Source organism: Taudactylus pleione, unplaced genomic scaffold, assembly GCF_031769625.1.
Source record: "Taudactylus pleione unplaced genomic scaffold, aTauple2 ptg000092l, whole genome shotgun sequence".
NCBI lineage: Eukaryota > Metazoa > Chordata > Amphibia > Anura > Myobatrachidae > Taudactylus > Taudactylus pleione.
This window is the reverse complement of record NW_028284494.1, coordinates 1313506-1334626: the sequence shown is the minus strand read 5'-3', so window position 1 is coordinate 1334626 and position 21121 is coordinate 1313506. Positions and strand designations below refer to the sequence as shown.

Here is a 21121-nt window from a genome sequence, read left to right as displayed (position 1 = left end):
TTTTACACCTTCGCTAAAACCCGGGTTATTGCAGGGTTAACTCTGGCAGCTCCCTGGTGTAAAAGGGGTTAGGATTGGATCGCCGGGTCGAGTGACCCAGCAATCCAACCCAGGTAACTTGCAGGGTTTAACATTGGCGTAGCCCGTGAAACCCTGCTGTGTGTACGGCGCACTCCGGGTCTTGATTGGTCCGGCTTCAGTGGCGCTTGGAGGTGGCGTCATCTCCAAGCGTCCACTTTCACGCCGGAAAAGCTGGGTCTTTGCAGACCCGACTGCGGTGTGAGCGGTGCCGACTCAGGAATATCCTGAGTTGGCACCGGTTAAATTCCGGGTCTGATCCGGATAGGAACCCTGGTCCAACTCCGGGTCAGACCCAGAATTTTGGTGGAAAAGGGGTATTACAGTTCAGGTTTTAAGGATAGCGATAGTTGAGCACAGGTGACTTAATTAGTACGTTAGTTATTTTGATTTAACCATCTGTGCTGAAGAGGGCAGAGGTTGGGAATCACTGCTTTATATGTTGGCTTTGTGTGCAGGAGATGCTGGCTGCCTGATCCATTACACTGGGTATGACCAACTATGCCTGGCTAACCCAAGTGTACGACACCTGCTGAGAAGTGAGAGGGAGATTCCTGTGAGAGAAACCGGCCGAGACCCAGACAAGATGTGAGAGACAGAGGTGGGACAACAGAGAACTCCTGCTCAGTTCTGCTGAAGTGCTCTGGGGGCGAAGCATGCAGAATCATCTCTCCAGCCACAAACCATAGTCACTCGCAGCAAGGAAACTCTAGCGCTCTGCATACTCCTACCTCCAACATTAGCCAAGCATCCCCAGCAGCCAAGAATGAGGAATCTTGCAGTTAGCTGGCTCATTCCTGTAGGTTGATCAGCAATACCTGGGCCTCAAGAAGAGGCAGACAGGTCAACTAGAATGTCCGGCTCTCTATGACCTGGTCCTACAGAAAGTATCTGCGGGCAGGGTGAGGTCTTCCTGTTACACACTAGTATGTTTACCAAGGTCTGAGTCACTTACCCCCTTCAGACATCTCAATGGCCAAGGCAATGCTCACTGTATACACGAATATACCGCCATATATCAGTCACCTGATGTATAGGTAAAGTGTATTGTTTGTGGCTAATGGGAAGCTGACTGTATTGTATATTAGTCACAAGGATGCTCTATGTATGGCATGGCAGTCTCCACAATATTCTTTGTACTTGGTATCACTCAACAGGATAACACAACATAAGAGGTTTTTTTTTTCTACTCATATTTAACATATAATGTTTGTGTGAAGCAATCATTTGAATTACATCATGTGTGATTATGCAAAAATGCAATTGTTCATTCGGAAGCTAAATAAAATTTTCATGTGTTTCTTGCTTAAATGAAGCCTGATTATTAACCAAAAGTATTCAACAATAACTGTTTAAGATACACATCAAGCAAATGAAAAAAAGTTATCTTACAGTTTTGTCATTTTGTGTTTCTTTTGCAATTATAGTTTATGCTCATGCTAATAATTGCCTGTTGTTACCAAATGAATATTAAAATGACCACATAAGCATATAAAAATTTGCCAGAAGTACACCTTTCATGTACTATTTAATTTTAATGAAGAACCAGTTCCAAGTGAATTGATAGCCTGTCTGCTAATACAAATGGATACAGTCCAAAATGGCTGCCCCCTCAGAGTGTAGGTAAAAAGGATCTTTACAGTTCTCTGTACAGAGTACTATAACCCCATATGGTTTCCTGCCATTTACAGAAAATGGAAATTTTACTCATCAACAGGTGTCTGTCTTTGAGATTAGCTGCATCTTTGGAATTTCATAGAAAATGATTGAATACCCGCGTCTTCACAATTTTAACAACAAAATGGTGATAATTGGGGTTGGGTATGGGTTGTCGGCAGTCAGATTTCTGACAGGGTTAACATACCAACACTTGTTGGTCGGTATGATAACCCTACCATAACCTTAACTCTCCACCTTAGTGCCTAACCCACGATACTTACCTTCGAGATGCCGACGGTCGGTATTCTGGAGCCGGGATCCCAACACCGGTATTTAGACCGTCGGCATACCGTCACCCGACTGCTTATAACAATGCATTTAAAAAAGCAAGCTTTATTTACCACCAGGCATGTTCTCTGCACAGAATTAGATTGTATTAATTCCATCATAGATAACCCTTGCCCAGTGCCAGGACTGACCGGTGCTGTAAGCTGGCAGTAGGAAGAGGGGTGTAATATTATGTTAGTAATAGACCACAAGTAGTAACACCTGCACTCCCATTTCTATTGCCTTGTAGCTACAGGTATGGAAAACATAAACCAATCATTATCAGGCTTTAAGGGGGCAATTCAATTACAGGTGACGTACCTCACATTCCGGAATGGCACACCACGAACAGTCATTATCAACAATAGGTATGCAGGATAATCTGTGATGTTACAGCCACCGTAACTGGCAGATATGTGCACAGCTCAACATCGCGGCTATGCCTGGCCATACATCGCCTGTAACTGAACTGACCCCCTAAGAATGTGTATGACAAAGCTTAAAGATAAAAATTGTATATCTGAAATGCATTTAATATAGAAGTATTATTTTGCCATTTTTAAAAATAGAATTATTTTCTTAGTGTGTTAACCTCACTGCTTCAGTGAAATCTGCAGAATGTATTGGGGGAAAGACAGGGGTGGACAGAGGACTTTACATTGCCCTTATGCACTTAGACATCTAGCGTTTGACCAAAGCTTGGAATATTCTAATTGGTACGAGCCCCTCCTTCTCCGCATTTCTTTATATGCAGGAAAGCGTCTCATTAGAACTATTCTAGCATGATTAAGAGGCACATACAGCAATTAACACACTTTCCTAGTGTAAGGAGTACAGAAAACAAAGTTTTATTTAAAAAACTAAAATGGTCATGTATTCAGACTGAATAGAGAAAAAAAAAAACAACGCTCGTAATGGTAATCTCTGTAAGGAGGCCTATACATAGGGGGCCATTCAATTCACCGCAATGTTTACTCCAATGTAAAGTCAGAATGCCGGTACCCGCAACTTCACCTGGTTGTTTAGTCAGGAGAACCAGCACTATCCAACTAAACTGCTGGCCACAATACTGTTAGCTCCACGTTAAGCCAGAAAACAGCCTCGCGGCCGGGACTTTAGTCTGATTTCTCCTCTCACCCTCAGGAGAGTGTGAGAAGAACTTGTTAGTCGGACTAAACAACGTGCTCAATTCCATAGTTCCAGGAGCCCCCTTAGAAAGCCAAATAGATAGTCAACTGTGTTTATTTTTGGGAAAAAATATATACGTGCAATAAACAGATATTCATCTCATACCAAGTGCTATCTGTACCTATGACTGCTCTAATCTGGTCTTTGGAGTTCATGGCTATTACAGGACAGTTAGGAATATTTAGGACACACTGGTAATTGTTTTCCAAGAAAAGTTTCCAGAAAGCTTTGGCCTAAAGTTGGGGAGATCTATTTGTTTGAAAGAAACTATATATAATAAACTAACACATAGATTCATTAGATTGTCACCTCTAATTGTACTAACACTCATCAAACCTTTAGGACATCCAGGTGGGACTGCCTAGCCAGAATATGTTGACCAGACCGGACCATGCACACTCTGCTCTGAACCGCACGCAGACACAGAGCACCTCTGCCACAGGTCATCCCCCTGATCATGGAACATTCAGAGCAGTTTGATTTGACGTTGTGTTACTGAATATGACATGTTCAAAGTAACTGCTCATATAGACAAACCTTGTGGATTTATTGAAAAAGAAAAAAAAAATTCCTTCAATACCTACTGGAACAAAATAAGACATAGGGCTACATGGTTTCATATTTAAAAAAACATTTCTATACACAAATGTTCTGCATCTTGTAGCAACCAATCAAATATTGTGTTTTGTTTTTTTACCCAAACAAGTCTTTAAAATAAGCTCTAAATAAAATGAAAAAGGTTCTAGCTACTCATCTCTTCTTACAAGCTCATGTCCTCGCTTTTGCTGACGATTGCTAATTGTTCCCAAATCCGATATTCTGCTCAGAACCATTCTGCAGTGCTGTAGAATGTATGCAGTCTAATCGCACGAACTGCGTAATACTTGGGCAGTGGATGGAAACAGTTGCTTCACACAACAAGAGACCTGGCAACCTTCTTCTATAATATCTCACCTAGGATCTAACAGAACTGCTGCCAGTTTCAAAGGGTTAGGTCTAGAGGAGTTTTTTTTCTATACTTTAGGATTTACACCATCACTAAACAAATGCAAGTTATATTATAGTCTAAAGTCCACTCCTCCATACACCCTAACTCAAATTGTATGCTACAACTACCACCGTGTGTTGATACTAGCCATGTTTAGCATCCCAAGAAAGACTGTTCCTTCTGTAAACCATAAGAAACTATTTGCATAGAGCAGGGGTGGCCAAAACATCGATTGCGATCGACCGTGGATACGCGACCAGTCAAATGTGGTGGACGTCTGAGAGCAGCCAATAAGAGTCAGGCAGATTCTTATTGGCTGGTGCAAGGCGCTTAGCTGGCCCTGCACCACAGGGAGGCGCCGGGCTGGAGAGTCGGCACCACTTCCTACTCCATTTGCTGGGCGCCTGCTGAGATTTTGGTAACAGAGCCTAATTATTATTATTATTAGCCTAATAAATAAATCACCGAGTCCAAAAGTCTGGCCACCCCTGCCCTAGAGCAAGGCCATACTTCTAAAACTTTATTTTTAGCCATAGTCTGGGATTTGTTTCAAGAAGATGGAGGCCCCCTCCCCAACCCCGTCGGCAAATGTGGTTGTATATTGTATATCCACATTTGTTCTGGGATTATTTTTCATTTTGCATAAACAGAGATCCATGTTTTTCTTCAAAAGTAATATATAATAATTAAAAAAACAAAAAAAAAGTGTAAAACCCATAAAACTCCATGCTATAGCAGACAGGTTATTTATTGATCCAGCCAGCTACCTGGGACGGACATATGGCAGCAGACAATGAGCAACTGCCATTATTTTTTTTAGGACTAATTAAATAAAAAAATCAAAACAGTGGATACCCATTGCCACCCATGCTTAAAAAACTCTTACATGTTCAAAGTATAGAAAAATGTAATAGGCTGAGCATTACACATACAGCTTAAGAACTCTGGTTTCTGAAAGTAACAATTTAAAAAAACAAACAAAAACAAAACAGAAAATCAAACCACAAGCATTCAGTATACGGAAGAACATACCACTGTAGTGACAAGTGTTTAAAGCACCGATAACTATATCCAGTTAGGTCAAACATTGTAGAATGATTAGAAAATATGAAGCATATAAAGAGCGTCTTTAGTAGTTAGAAGTTGGCTTTTCTTCGCTCAGTCCTTCTTTGTTCTCTTGGCCTTTGCAATGTTCTCCTGTCGTTTCTGCTTCTTTTTCTGCTCCCGTTCTTTGGCTTCAATCATTTTTGCCAATTTCCAGGAGAGTACAGCACTTGCTATAAACAGGGGGGTGAGGGCCAGTATCACAGTCGTTAGAAAACCATATGGGTCCTTGGCAGCCCATTCTACTATATACTCAGCCCAAGCCTTTATATCAATCATGTCTTCGAGAAATGGTCACTGGGGGAGGAAAACAAAAACACCATAAGTAAATGATGGTACAAAGTATATGGTATAAGGCAAACAGTAGTAGTTCCATTAGTCATAGCAGAGTCCATGACCACATTTGTGGAATCTCAGGTGTCAAACTGGTCAGAGATAGATAGATCAGTCATTTTGTATAATAACCAGATAGCAAAACACATGTTCACCTTAAGCATGACATGATTTTCATAAATGTTACTACTCATACCATGGGGGAAATGTATCAAACCTTCTAAACAATGGAGAAGAGGAGAAGTTACCTATAGCAACCAAACAGCTTCTAACTAGCTTTTATAAAGTACATTCCATAAAATGATTGGTAGAAGTGATGGGTTGCTATGGGCCCTGCTCTAGCACCTACCCTTCCTGCACTAGTGTGAACAGGGTACAGTGGGAAATTAGCAGACCGCCCCTGCTACAGTAAAGCAACACAAAGAAGGAATTAAATTCTTCACAATGTGCCGCCTGGCATCGCCACAATGACTGACTGAGCACATATATTACACTAGTGCCTCTATGGTGTGCTAGGGAAAACTCGCACTGTAATGTGCTGTACTGTAATGGAACATCGAGGTCAGGGAGCTGAATTCTCTGCAAAGTAATAAGTACCAGAATGGAACAACGGAATCCCTTAGTAGTCTGTGTTCTGTACAAGACGCCACTATGGCCAGGAACCAGTGTTTGGGTTATGTGATGGGCTGAATCATTAGTTTACCATTTATCCATACTGCCTGCTGAGAAACAATCAGGCTCTAGTTTTGCGTGAACTGTTCAAAGACGGTAGCAGAAACCACAACGCTCTAAGCAGGACAAAATGATGAATAAAGGAGGCAGAGCAGGAGTCGCGTAATGTAAAATGGTGCGAATCCTGAAAACTAAAAATGTAATATCTTGTTTTATGCAATTGTACAGTAGGTTTTCGGGTCTATGTTGGAGCATTATTTCAGCAGGAGCTTTTCTACTTGACGGCTATGATGCTCCATACTGAGTGAAATGGCATGAGCTTATATAGTAGCTGGCCACCCTCTCCAATATGTAGCAGAGTAACTAGAGATACAAACACTTCACTTCCCCTAATGGTGCGTACACACGGTGCGATCTGTACCACCAACGACTTGAAAGATATATTTTAGTGAAGTCATCCTGCCACATCTCTGAAGAAGCTAAGTTGACGATATCGTCCAAGTTGACCGGCAAGCATGGACGATGAAAGATATCGTTATCATCCATGCGGGAACGCACATCGTTGGTCGTTGACAGGTTGGAAAGTACATATAAATTAACGATATGAACGATATCGTTAAGTTTTATCGCTCCGTGTGCATGCACCTTCAATAGCTGGTCATGTCTTTGGCAAGTGTAGTAACTGTACAAAGAGACAGGAGATCCCATGCCCTGTACACTAGGTGACATACATTCAATTCATTAGACACTTATCTATGTTCTATTAACAATTTCAAATTGTATGTCTCACTCCACACAAAACACTTTGCTGGTCCCAATCTACCCACTGCCAGTTATTAGAACAAATTATTTTTAATGTGCCAGACACACACTGTAACTGGAAGCTCATAGACTGTAACATACATGTTCAAACAGACAACTAATAACCCTTTTCCAACAAAATGACAGATCCAACCGAGGTTTTCGAACACCGTTCCAACCCGTGTCAGACCCCATTCACACTAAACCCATTCTCTGCCCTGCAAAACGTGTATGTCATTAGAAATGGACATTTTTTTCGGTTCACAAAGATGTGGGTGGTGACTGCTCACTGCATTGCATCAATCACGGCCAGCCCGTTACCACTGTAGAGCCTGGATTTCCTGAGTTTTTGCGAATTACTGCTGTTTGACACAGCAAGTGAGAGCATGATGCAGTTGTGACACTGTGCTACCCAGCACAGTTATTTCAGGAGGAGGGTGCAATGTTATGGCTGAGAGGGCTTATACTCTACGGCAATATTTCTCTTTCACCTCTGCATCCGACCATGTAGCCATGCTGTGAGCTCTCAGGGGCTCTTGTAGAGGACATCTCCTCTGCGTGCACCTTCTAGATCCAATCAGCAGCTTTTAGCATGACCCAAGTCAGATAACCTGGGTCGCAGCGTTCACACCGCATCGTTACCGGGGACCGCGCTGGGTTTGATCCTGGTAGCTACCAGGGTCTGATTTCCCAGGTAACTCAACCTGGGTCATTTTTTTTCAGACCCTTTCACACCAAACCTTGACCCAGGTTGCCCCGGCAATAATCCAGGAAAAGATTGGTGGAAAAAGGTATTACGAACAAATAGAGAGAACACAGTTTGCTTGAGAAATTTCAAACTAAACAAAGATATAAAAGCAGGGGTTGGATAGGGCAAGGGAGGACGACAAGTTACCGTCTACAGGCAGAGTAAGACAGAGAGAAAAATGTAAGGACAAAGGGAACATCCCACTCTTAATATATGGGTTTCAATTAAAAGCTTGAAAAGGTGCAAAGTCGCAGAAGTTTCACCAGGCAAGCTAAGAGATCTGTAAACGGGGAACATCATGAAAGGTAGAAGAGGAGGCATTAAGAGGTCAGAGCATGTGCAGGACTGTATCTGGATATCGGGTCATCACACTAAAGTGACACTTGCAGAGGAAACAACAATAAGTGATCAGTCAAATACAGCATTTTTCTACCCCCATTAGGTTTCTGTTGCTCAGAATTATATGCCTGGACAATCCAAGAACAGATTGGCGAATGACCACGTGCATCCATCCACACATACTGTAGGTGAGTCTGCTACCCATAGAAGGATGGATGGCTACCAAGAGAGAAGCAGCAGATTAGTTGTGGCTCTGGAAAAAATGAGATGAAATCGAGCCAAGAGAGAGGAGAGCTGCTGGCAGTAGGATATGGTCACATCGGCAAATCAGAGGGAAGCTTCAGGAAAAAGACTAATGGAGGACTAGATGTAATGCCAGTGGCAGAATGGGCTTGTGGCAGGAGAGGGAATCAGATCACACAGGCCAATGGCAAGGTTACACAGGAAGTGACTTCATCCTCAGGTGACAGGGATAAGGGGAGCATCATAGGAGTTGGACTGACAGATGGCATCTATCTCATATATTAGTAACATCACGTTCGCTGAAAGAAGCAGCAGTACATTCAGAGTAGGATGAGAAGTGCAGGACAGTGACACCAAAGGTGACGCTCTGCATTTACATTTAGCTGAATCTGCAAACATTAAAACAAGCTTTGTGCTTGTCGCTGCTGCTGCAATGTAGAGGCAAATATTTTATCTCAACGTAACCAAATTTGTTGCTTTGTCGCTCGCTTTTGCGTTGTTGGTACTAGCAGCAACTTTAAGAATTATAATAGGAAATTTCACTGTAGTAAGTGTCCCCTTAAAAATGTATTGCCCCTTTTCCAAACATTAATAGTGGGGCAGCTAAGAAGAAAGTATGAGGATGCTTCCAAAATACAGCCCCCAACAAACACGCACGTACAGATATTAGTCTTAGTGAAATGATCACACGGGTACTTGCAACAGTCATACAGGGGGACATATCAAATATTCTGAAGAGTGGAGAAGTGCAGAAGTTTCCATAGCAACCAATCAGTTTCTAGCTAATATTAAGTAGAATTCTATAAAATGATAGGTAGAAGCCGATTGGTTGCTATGGGAACCACCTCCACTATTTAGAAGGTATCACACATAACAGGTTGGGCAATGTGGACCTCCAGCTGCTGTGGAAATACACATCACAGTATTCACTGCCACATTTGCCATCAGGGAATGCTAAAACTGGCACGGCATACTGGTATGTGTAACAGCAGCTGGAGGGCCGCTTATTACCCAGCCCTGCAAGGGGTATAATGACTAAAGTGGTCATGCCCATAGCAACCAATCAGATTCTGCATATTGGAAAATGATAGATAGAATCTGATTGGTCGCTATGGGTAACACCACTTTTAATTATTAGAAGCTTTAGTCAATCTACCCCTAAGTCACTACTCAGTTATGAGTAAGGTGCTCTTGTGCACACGATCCCTAGGGTGGAACATACAGGAGCCCAATTATATCAATAATCACATACTAAATGCAATCTGGATGCGATACTGGCGCCCATGATTGCATCGTAGCATGCAATTATACCAGCTGGATGTATTAAAGAGCACCCACAGGGACAGAGGCTCCGAAAGGAGCCCATCCCTGCCATGTACTGGGAGTGAAGTGACCACTTCTCTTCATGCCTGTGCCAGGACTCCTGCGCGGCTGCCGCTGCCGTGGAGCGCTCCTCCGGAACCCTCTGATGGTTTCTTTCGCAATGTGTAGCCCATAGGCTACAGTGGCACACAACCATCTTTAGAAACCCATGGGGGCTGTGGCTGCTGTTGGAAATGGAGGTACTGCAGGAGATATCGGCGATGTCTGCCGTCATCCCTCCATAATACATACTTACTACTTGCGGGTGTTTTCGGGGAATACGCCGCAAATAGTGAATGATAAATGGGCCCTATACACTGACTAGCCTACTTGGAAAGCCTGGGCCTAACAAGCACATTATCATTTCTCAGGCATTAAATATAATATCATTATATTAATTAAAATGGTGGAAGCTAAACAAAATCGGGGTGTTACTTAGAGCCATAACTGGACTTTTTGGTGCCTGTGCCAGAAAGAGCATTGCCCCCCCCCCCATTTTTCAAATAGCTACATGAGATAGTGCACCCAAAATAGGGCCATGGCCTCATGGGGAAGGACCAGGGAAGAGATAAGGGAGGCCAGGAGATGCTGGGGATAAATAGGGACATAATATAGTGCACCTGAGAGAGGGCCATGGCCTCATGGGGAAGGGCCACGGAAGAGAAAGGGGAGGCCAGGAGATGCTGGGGATAAATAGGGACATAATATAGTGCACCAGATGGGGAAGGACCAGGGAGGAGATAGGGGAGGACAGGAGATGCTGGGGATAAATAGGGACATAATATAGTGCACCAGATGGGGAAGGACCAGGGAGGAGATAGGGGAGAACAGGAGATGCTGGGGATAACAGAAGAGGAAGCTACAAGTGAGAATGATAATATACAGGAAAAGTGACAGACCCAAACAGTGCCCCCTGTACCATGGCACAGGTTGCACCACCCTAGTTATGGCCCTGTTATGTGGGACTGGTTTGTGAAGTGTTATTTAGTAAGAGGAGGAACAAATGAAGCCATTACCATAAAGGATGGATGAGCGTTTGCCATCCAAAAATAGGAATAAGACACAAAGAAAACTTTCTGTAAAATGATTAGTATGCTGTAACCAGACGCTAATGACATTCCCCCACAACAATAATAATGATGATACATTAAACATTAGGAGATCTGCAGAGTCTATCCAAAACACAGCCTGGAGTTAGATTACTGTAAGCACAGACTTTCCAACACAAATACTGCTCTGTCCTCATACGAGACAACGTGATCCCACACAGCGTAATGTTATTATGGCAAGACAACTGCCTTAATAAGATACCATCCCTCCCTCGCTACTGTGTAATGACTTCTACATAGAAGCGTCATACCATTAACATTTCCCCACTCAGCATTTACACATGGCATCATATCAGGGCTTGGTCAGAGGACATTGTGCATTTCCCTCCCATCTGTACTTGGAGAACAGCATTTTTCCCTAATCCTGGCCTATGGAAAATGTAAGCTGGCCCTCATATTTTGACCTATGCAGACCTGTAATGTTTTATTATGTGTGTCAGCGTGTCCACTTGTCAGCCAACTGCAAGTGCCGTCTCCAGCAGCTTTGAAAGTCCCCACATTGTCAGTCCGCACCTAACTGGCACGTTGGTGGGTAGCTCAGAAAATGTGCATGGTAAATAAGGTGTAAAAATGTCACAGCTACAGTGTATAGGAGACCACTACTACAGCCTACATTACTGTGCCGCGGTTTCCCCACTGAATTTAAGGGGGCAATTATATTCAAAACAAGCCTGGTGTGTTCTCTATTGAATATAATAGCCCCATTAAATCCAGCAGCAGAAACCGCTGAAGAGTAAAGGCCGGTCTAGTGTGTACCGACATTATTAGTGATGCGTCCCGGAGGGGACTTGCCGATGCCGGGAGCGACTGCGCGAGAGCGGGGGCCATGCTGCATTCGGCAGCATGGCCCACGTTAACGATGTCGCCCGTCAGACCTGCGATGTTGCCAACGATGTGCGGGAGCGCACACATTAGACGATGTTGCCGACATGTCGTACGATGTGGCCAGAACAGACGACATATTGTCTAGTGTTTTCCCCAGCCTAAGCGCTCTTGTGGCAAGAGACCCGGCACACATTAAAAATGGCACCAGCGTAAATGAAAAGGTTAACCATTGGGTCGTGGCACCTTCTTTAAATGGACCAATTTCACGTCTTACCAATACTAGGCGCCATATACTGTAAATGTATATTCTATTTCAAATATTAGATTAAGTGCTGTGCGCATTTCTTGTATGAAGGCATGTTTAAATGTTTGTACTATGCACTTATAAGGAATGTATGAGTTATTTTGTTTTAGAAGGAATTGACATTTGGACACAAATGGCTCGAGACAGTCTCACATAGTAAGTGATATTAATATTCATTCTAGCACCCTGCACCTGATCCAACAAACTGCTGAGATCCAGACCAGAGTGTGCTAGAAGCAACAGAGCAGAGAGCGACACCCCAGGCAGGAAAGAGGAACTGCACAGGTTGCAACAGGTGCAGGGTGCTAGAATGAACACTATGATATGTTAATTATCCTAGTGTGAAATGTCCAAACCCTCTGTATACAGCCAGTAACTGCAGGGAGTATTTCCTGAGAACTGAAGGTGTCAAGACTGCGATTAAGCCAAATTGGTTTAATACATAGATATTTGAAAAGATGAAAGCAATTTACCAGTTCCAGTGAAATGTGAGTTATATTTACATTTTAAGACTCAGTTGTTTTTGGAATGCCAACTGGCTTTGGGTGGTAGATATATTATAAAGGAGGAGGCTGCAGTGGCAGACCAGGGACACTGCTACCACTGAGCAGCACTCTCCTCTGTCTGTGGGGGAAGGGGGCGATAACACTGCAGCAGCGGGTCCACACATACCCAGAAGAACGTGCCAACGTAGGAGCCTAGGTGGAAGTAAGCGGTTCCAATCGCTGATCGTTGGAGTTAGGTGATGGCAGCAAGTTACAGGAACTCTGCGCAGTGAGTGGAGTAGGTAACATGGGATTACTGGCATTAATACTCCAAGATCCAATGGGATCAGAAAATATCTGTGATCACCTGCCATCTGGTCACAGCCGCATAGAAAATGTATTGAGCTTTTCAAATGTGGACTGTTTTCACTAAATGCATCACTTTTCTGTGTCTGATGCTTTAATCACATTGGTCAAAGTGCATTATAAATAAATGTCCTTTCCTGCAGAAGGAGCAACTCAACTGGAAGCTACACCCAACACCTCCTATTGGGCGGTGTGAGCTCCTTTATACGCACACACAGTATGGTGCCATCTTGGCCTGCAGATCCATGCGCTTCACTGCATAGCTAGATGAACCATGCAGACATGCATTTGCCCTTTTGCGGTACAGAAATGACTTATGTTAGAAAACACAAACTTGCTCTTAGAGGCCATTTGCCAGGTTATTTATAGCTAAACAATGAGGGAGATTCAATAAGTGCTTGAATGTGCACATAAGGGGCGATTCAATTGTGCCACACACCCCACGCTGGCCGTCTATAGTTAAGGGGCGTCTATCAGAGAAATTCAATTGTTTCTCTGATAGTTGCCCATTAGCCGTGGCAGTGAAATTTTTTCCCGCAGCCTCCAGAGATGCGAGAAAATAAAAATGTATCTAAAGTGCAGTTTTTTGGGCGCCCAAATGGCTGTTTGGATGCCCAAACCTCCTCTTTAGACGGGTTTAGCTGCTTTGTGCGGTTAAACCTGGTGCTTGTGGGCATGGTAAATGCTAATGGGCGCTTGAACGGAGAAAGAATTGAATTGCTCTGTCGGGCGCCTATGTGCATAGACACCCAGCGGGGGGACGCACGGCACAATTGAATCACCTCCTAAGAGAGCAATTAAGTTTTTTGCTCATACCTCTATGGGATGTTAGCAAGAACAGTAGAGGTTATCCTACTCTGATAACCTATGTAGTAGTAGTAAAGGAGGTTTCCGAAGAAACTTTGGGCACGATTCAATTAAACGCGAAGTGAATAGCGCCCGGGAATGAGCTCCTGGAGCTATTCAATCCATCGCAATGTTAGGTCGGGGAAGGCTCCTTCTCGTGCCTTAAACAGGGTGTTTAGGCACAAGACTGGGCATTCTCCGACTGAACTTCCCGGCGCGATGCGGTTGTCCCGGCACTAAGGGTAGAAAACAGCATCGCGCCTGGACTTTTGTAGGAGGGATGCGAGGAGAAATCAAAGTCGGGCTTGACAGCGCATATGAATTGGATAGCTCCGAGAGCCGATTCCCAGCGCGATTCACTTCACGTTGAATAGAATCGTGCCCTTTGCTACTAATTAAATTTCCCCCTATGTATTGAAGAAAGACATAATTTATTACAACAAAAGAGATGCATATATAGCACAGAGATGAGTGTGTAAAGGTTCTCTCTTGTCCGCACTGGCGGGCAATTAGGTTAAGTGTGGCATTGGTCTACTACGTACCCACAAAGCAAAAAAAGTAAGTAATTTGACCCCAGGACAAACCAGGCCCAATGACTTCAGAGATGTAACACAAATGCCACCGCAGCATGTACTGAGTTGCCAAAGCTGTTTTATCAGCGCACTGGATCGAAAACACAGGCTGCAACAACTATATTTTTTTCCCACAACTCCATTACCTTCCCCAAACGTTCCCTGACTGTCAATCATACTGTTGCTGCGTGCAACTACAGTAATGTACCTTGACGCATGCGCTGTGCGAATTAGACGCATGCACAGTTTTCTGATAATCGGTCAGCTGACTAAACTTCGGAATAGCGCACATCTCTGAACAAGGCCCATAGCGCAGAGTGCAAATTGGATCTACCTTTGTGGGCTCCAGCAGCACACAATAGGGACCACCACAATTTAGGTAAAGGGATATTTAATAATGGAGTGAACTATATGTTTAAAGTGGGGTCTTTCCTATAGGTTAGTTATCTTTACACTATTCCATTGTGTTTTATGAGTATTATAATGGATCAGAGATTGACCTAACATGTGGAGAAGCTAAATCTGTGCCTCTCAGACATAGAACCTTACACAAACCAATATTAGTTTTTGTATTATGTATATTACATACTGAAACATTATCCGCCATTAAAGCAGTCCCAAATTCAGGCAATGGTAGCAAAAAGATGCACATGTTTTAGATAACCACCCTCGGAGAAAAGGTTAACGCACTCCCAGCCTTAAACCCGGTCTCCTACAAAATCTAATACATTCTGTTTGGTTTAGAAGGTCTGAGCCAATGAAGATAAGAAACCACTGCCAAAGAAAACCTCACATTGCTTATACTGTGAGCAAAAACAATGAGCTGCACGTTATCCCGTCTTTTCTCTGTACACAACGTAACGTGTCATACAAAAATATTTTCATATTCTTCTAATTACGTGAAGATTCCCAATTTCTTTAATCCTGTAATCCATTTTAATAAACTCAGAAGAGACGGTCTCTTTCAAGTAACTTGTGCGCTTGTTGTTAATATTAACACCGCCCGCACCTGTATTATGGATTACTGCATGCTCAACCCCATTAAAAACATTTCTATATTAAACCAGATTTCAAGATGAAAAGAATTTGTAAGTGTGCCTTTGAAGTGAACATCGCTATTGGCCAGTCCAAGCGGGAACTAACATTTTTATAATCTAATTAATCACCATCTACATTTAGATTAAAAAAAAAAAAACGGCTGAACTGTGTTTTTTTGTTTTTTTTTAAGCAGAAAAGGTATTCACACCTATAGAGATAGGGTACTGGGATACTAACAAAAAGTTTTGTAAATAATAACTGCTTAGTGTTTCATGGAAAATTGTAATTAGAATATTAAAAGGAGGATTCCTCAACCTACTCCACATTTATATACAACATGCAAGCTGTGTTTGGAAGCTCGTTGCGAAATTTAACTGGACCATGGGGGTGATGCAGAGTTGTAGACTGATCGCATCACTGCTGCGTCTTTGGACGTAGTAGCGATGTGAAAATATGGTAATGCTGCCGAAGACGCAGCCCCAAATCACCATCGTGACCAGATTGAAGCCACACACCATCTGAGTAAGCCCAGCAAATGACTGGACAGGCCGCTGGAACTCCTCTGTCGGGGACAGGAAATCTGTGTCAGAAGATGCAGACCATGGTCTCAGCACGCCTACAAAAACAGGGGGGGGGGGACACACCGCTGTTTTGTAAAACAGACCCTGTGGCCGCCCCCCCCCTCCCTACCCTCAAACAGTTGCAGCTTAGCGGGCACTGTGTATGACGTTGCAAGACCCATTCTGCACATGCACAGAACGGGTCCTGTGCAGGCCTCCCACCATCGTACAATTATGAATCAGGCCCCATACCATGTAAAGGGCCCTACTGAAATGGGTCCCAAACTGGGTGCCGTAGCACACTTGCAGGAGTGCCATGGGTTGTTGGTCCAGTCCCAAATCACACGCTGCCTGAAGCCTTAGGCTGGGTACACACTATGTGATATGTCGCTCGATCAGCCAACGAACAACATTGGCGGGTTTTTACAGACGATATGTCTGAACGACGTCATTCACGGACATATCGCATCTGTCCTGCAGCACAGCCAATGCAGATATATCTTGCATATATATCGGCACATCTGGCACATAGTCTGTACGGGTGACCTGTCGATTGCCGTTACACTTGCTGCAGGGACCCGCCGGTAACTCACATCTCAACTAAGCGGACACATTTAAATGCATGTCCAGTTGTGATGTCAGCGCAGACAAATCTGGGCGAATATGCCGCCAGGTGTGTATCAGCCTTTCGAGGCAATGCACGCCATTTACACAGGCTGAAGTGCTTTGTGAGCTTGTGCAGCCCCATATCCTCCTCCATTTACCTTCCTGCAAGCAGTTTCCTACACAAAGTCTTGGCAGACCTCACTGTAATGATGGGTACACACTATAAGATTTTGCGTAAAGAAGCTAGACCGAACAAAATCATCCAGAAAATGGGCGATCTACAGCATACACACTACCCAATAATCGTTTACTTCCAAATAATCCACACTGCCAGATAATAATGGGAGAGAGGATGCTACAGGTGCCAGGTGAGGCAATACTTGGGCATAGGTGCCTGCAGCACATGGGGGGTGTAGTAAGCACACTGTCACAGCTCATCATAGAGGGGAGAAGTAAAGTGCAGGGGGATCCTGCAGGTGCCTGGTGAGCCAGATGACAGGCATACAAGGGCACAGACCAAGAGAAGGTGGATGCTGCAGGTGCCAGATGAAGCAAATGACAGCAGATGTGAGTTCACTCACTTGGCTACACATTGTTATCACTCCTGCCACCTGCAGGGGGTTGACCACATACTGCACTTCATATGGAGTGGAACTACACATGCCAGCATGCCCTGCCACGGTACATGTCGCTATAAAAAGGCATGCTGAGATGTACAGTTCAACTGCACATGGTGTGCCGCACGCTGACGTCCCCCTGCGCCACTGACATAACGTTTGTTCATCTGCTGTCAAGCCGAGGGAAGTCACATCATAGCTCATTTAAATACAGACGTCTACAAGCGAGACATGTGTACTATAAATCGGCAGACATCAGGCAGTGGTCCGTACATACTGTTCTTTCTAAACAATACCAACATAGTCTGTGCAGTACATGTTATATTGGAAGCCAACCTGATGGGGTTTAGGCCAACCATCAGGCCCTGGTGCGGCGTAGTGTTCATTCTAGCACCCTGCACCTGTCACAACCCGTGCAGTTCCTCCTTCCTGCCTGGGGTGTCGCTCTCTTCTCTGGTGCTTTTAGCGCACTCAGCTGATGAAACAAACTTCTGATATACAGACCAGAGTGTGCTAGAAGCACCAGAGCAGAAAGCGACACCCCAGGTATAAAAGAGGAACTGCACGGGTTGTGACAGGTGCAGGGTGCTAGAATGAAGACTAGCTGCCCAGCTGATAGCTATAGCCAGGTTGGGATGAGAATCGCATACTGTGCACCCAGCTTAAGTATGGTCACCTCTCTCTGACTTCATGTGTCAATGGTGAGCCAGCAGCAGCTTTCTGGCTTCAGTGAAGCCTACTAGGCACAGCTGGGTCCCCGCTAGGTTAAACAGTATGCACACTCGCAGACTGATCTTCGTGCATGCGCATGACAAAGAAGCCCATCGCTGGCAGCAGCGGAGCGGAGGACGCCTACGACTAGGGGGGACAACGCTGGACCCCGACGAGGTAAGTAATGCTGAATATCAGCGGCACATTCATTTGTATCATTACGATACTAATTGAGATATGCCACTAGTATAAACATTCGTTAATATATGGGGCCCTCTCTCTCTTGTGAGCATATCTTAATTGAAGTGATTTTTAATAAATGGTCACTTGTGTAAAGCTCATGCACTAGTGGAGCAAATATTTTCCAGACTGCACACTATCAGCAGGTTAGGTATTTGGGAAAGAAAAACACCTGGATGATATCAGCCAAGAATAAATATCAAGCATATAAAAGTTATATTTGCATTTGACTACCTGTGCTAATATCCGTGTCTTAGTTCTTTCTTTGGGTAATAGATCTCCGGAATACACGGCTGGTGAGGATTGTACAAGTAGCTGCCATTAATTATGGACAAAACATTATAGAGACTCGGGGCCTGATTCAGAGACTGACGCTAATGCGACAGCAACTGCGTCTCCGTACGCAACACAGTTGCAAAAATATGCTGTTAGCAAAGATCACCCAAGAATAAAGACGCCCACTACTGCCTTCTCACCTGCATACAACATACATACCTACTACAACATCGGTACCATCGAAGTACATCGGCAGCCATTTTACCCTTGTGGCCGGGCTGACCTGACGCAGGCCAAGGAACTCTACTGCCACGCAGAGCTGCGTATGCGATTGTAGTGGCTAATTTATGCACGCCCACGAAACGGGGTTCAAACAGCCAGGCAAGCCTGCATTTCTCTAACCACCCCCCATTCTCCACCCCCCAAATGGTCACTTTCTATCAATCTGCAATGGGCCTCCATGGTGTGCATGAACGCACAGCAGACACACTGCTGCCTTCGGGCACTGCGATGTATGCGCAATGGCAAATAATCGCTCGATCTGCGTGCAAATTGCAGTTGCGTTTATCTCTGAATCAGGCCCTTAAAGCGCTCACATTTTTTTGGACACACATCTATATAATAATGGTCTATGGCAGTGGTTCCCAAAGTTTTTTGAATCACGGTGCCCTATGGGATCAGCATTTCCTACCCTTGGGCCAAAGGTTTCTGAGAAATTCAGCAAGAATGAAATAAAGTAAATTGTGCTTATATGTCACCCTTAGGCTCAGTTATGTGGTGGCTGACCGGGCTGCGCTTCCTTTTGTGCACATATCTTGGATTGGCAGTCATTAGCACTGGTTTTGCCTATCACACAGACTAAAAATCATTTTATTTGGTACTGGACCAACAACACGAGGCACCCCTGCAAGTGCCCTGAGACACCCCAGTGTGCCACGGCACCAAGTTTGGGAACCACTGGTCTAAGGACTGTCCCGTCTCCCACATGCATGCGCACCGACTCTCTAATACAGGGATGGCCAATAAGCAGCTCTCCAGCTATTGTTGAGCTACAAATCCCAGCTTGCTTTGCAACAGTTTTAGCATGACCAAATATCAAAACTGTGACAGGACATGCTGGGATATGTAGTTCTACAACAGCTGGGGAGGGGGGCACTTATTGCCCACCCCTACTCTAATGGCTCCTACAGCAGCAAGCATTGTGACAGAGCCTAGCAGAAGATGGAGTACCCGCAAGGAAAGTGTATGCATGCAGCTGCGAAGGGAGGGGCAGGCTGTACCCATGTGACCCACCAGAGAGAAGGGGAGAGACAAACACACAGGGAAGAGATTAGGCACAGACAGCAAGGGGAGAGAAATGGGAAGAGGAAAATACCTGTAACACCTGGCACAATAGCTAGCAACCCATTAAATGGCTGGTCCATAATACGTGTATGTGTGTGTCTATAGAATATTGGCAAGTAATGTAATCATTGTAATGGTGTGTACATGCGGTACGATCAGTCAGCAGAAAACGATATCGCTGACTGATCGGCCTACACCTTCCCGGTGCGCTGGATGATCGTTCATACAGCACACTACCAACAAGCCAGCGAGCTGCGATCAACGATCGCGGGTCCCTATGTAACCTGGTCGATATCGACCAGGATGGCCAACATGCACGGGCGATGGTCGATACAGTTATCGGCCATACGTGCCCGAGCATTACTGGTCATTAGGCACAAAAAAAAATAACGATATGGTCGATATCATTATCGTTTATATCCTGCATTTTTATCGTACCCTCTGTACGCACCATAAGACCCTTAAATATACAGGTTTTACGACGATCTGCCAGCAAGTCATCAGTCTCAACATTGTATCTACAGTGAAAAAAATATATCAAAATAAAGATGTTCTCCTCAAATACTATAAAGAAAATATTTTGCCAGATAGTCTCTGTAAAATGTCTACTAAAAAGCAGCACAACATACCATTTATACCTCACTCTGGGATATAGACCTGCACTGTACACAGCGGTATCAACAAATTAATAACATCAGTGGAATGTAATAATAATAATGATGATGATGATGTTGTATACCCCCTCTACTGCCTGGCAGCAGTGCTCTCTCCCCCTCCCCTTCCAGGATAACTGGGACTGGAGTTTCACAACAGCAGAATAACTGGTTTGCCCATCTCTGCCGTATAAGATCCTGGCAGTAACTATAAATAAAGCCTCCAGCCATATAGGAGCTGTGGCCCAGTAAGGCGGCCAGTGTGGGAGTACATACCAGCCAGCTCATGGATGCTGCTCACACACAGCCAGGACTCGGAAGCAGGAACTCACAGCAGCACACTCACTGCTGACTCCCTTCCTGCCAGTAACTCTCTCTCACTCACAGGCACTTCCTGGAGTCAGCATGAAAGAGGTATTGTGATTGGACGCTCCCCTGCTGCTGCTCGTTGGGTATAATAAGAGCCCTGATCTGATTGGTCAGAATGATAAGCGTTTCCTCTGGATTGAGCCTCTTCCCTTACTGGCATGACGTCATTAGTTGTTCCTGTACATGTGCTGCCTGGGGAAGATGATGATGACGTGTGCAGACAAACAGCAACAGCAACAGCAGCAGCAGCAGTGCTCTCAGGGGGAGCTTTGCCCTGAACCGTGATGAGATGATTATATAATGTGCCTGCAAACTGCAGTAATGGGAAGGTGTGACTAATAAACAGGACAGGTTGTAG

At 44.4% G+C, this 21121-nt stretch overlaps 1 protein-coding gene across 1 annotated transcript; it reads right to left on the bottom strand.

Moving 5' to 3' along the window:
* Positions 1–3780: 3780 nt before the first annotated feature.
* On the bottom strand, positions 3781–20919 carry SMIM15 (small integral membrane protein 15). Its single transcript, XM_088469384.1, has 2 exons — positions 20671–20919; positions 3781–5641 (listed from the first exon to the last, which is right to left on the bottom strand). The coding sequence occupies exon 2, from the start codon at positions 5621–5623 to the stop codon at positions 5399–5401; it is 225 nt and encodes a 74-aa protein (XP_088325510.1). The 5' UTR covers positions 5624–5641; positions 20671–20919; the 3' UTR covers positions 3781–5398.
* Positions 20920–21121: the final 202 nt, after the last annotated feature.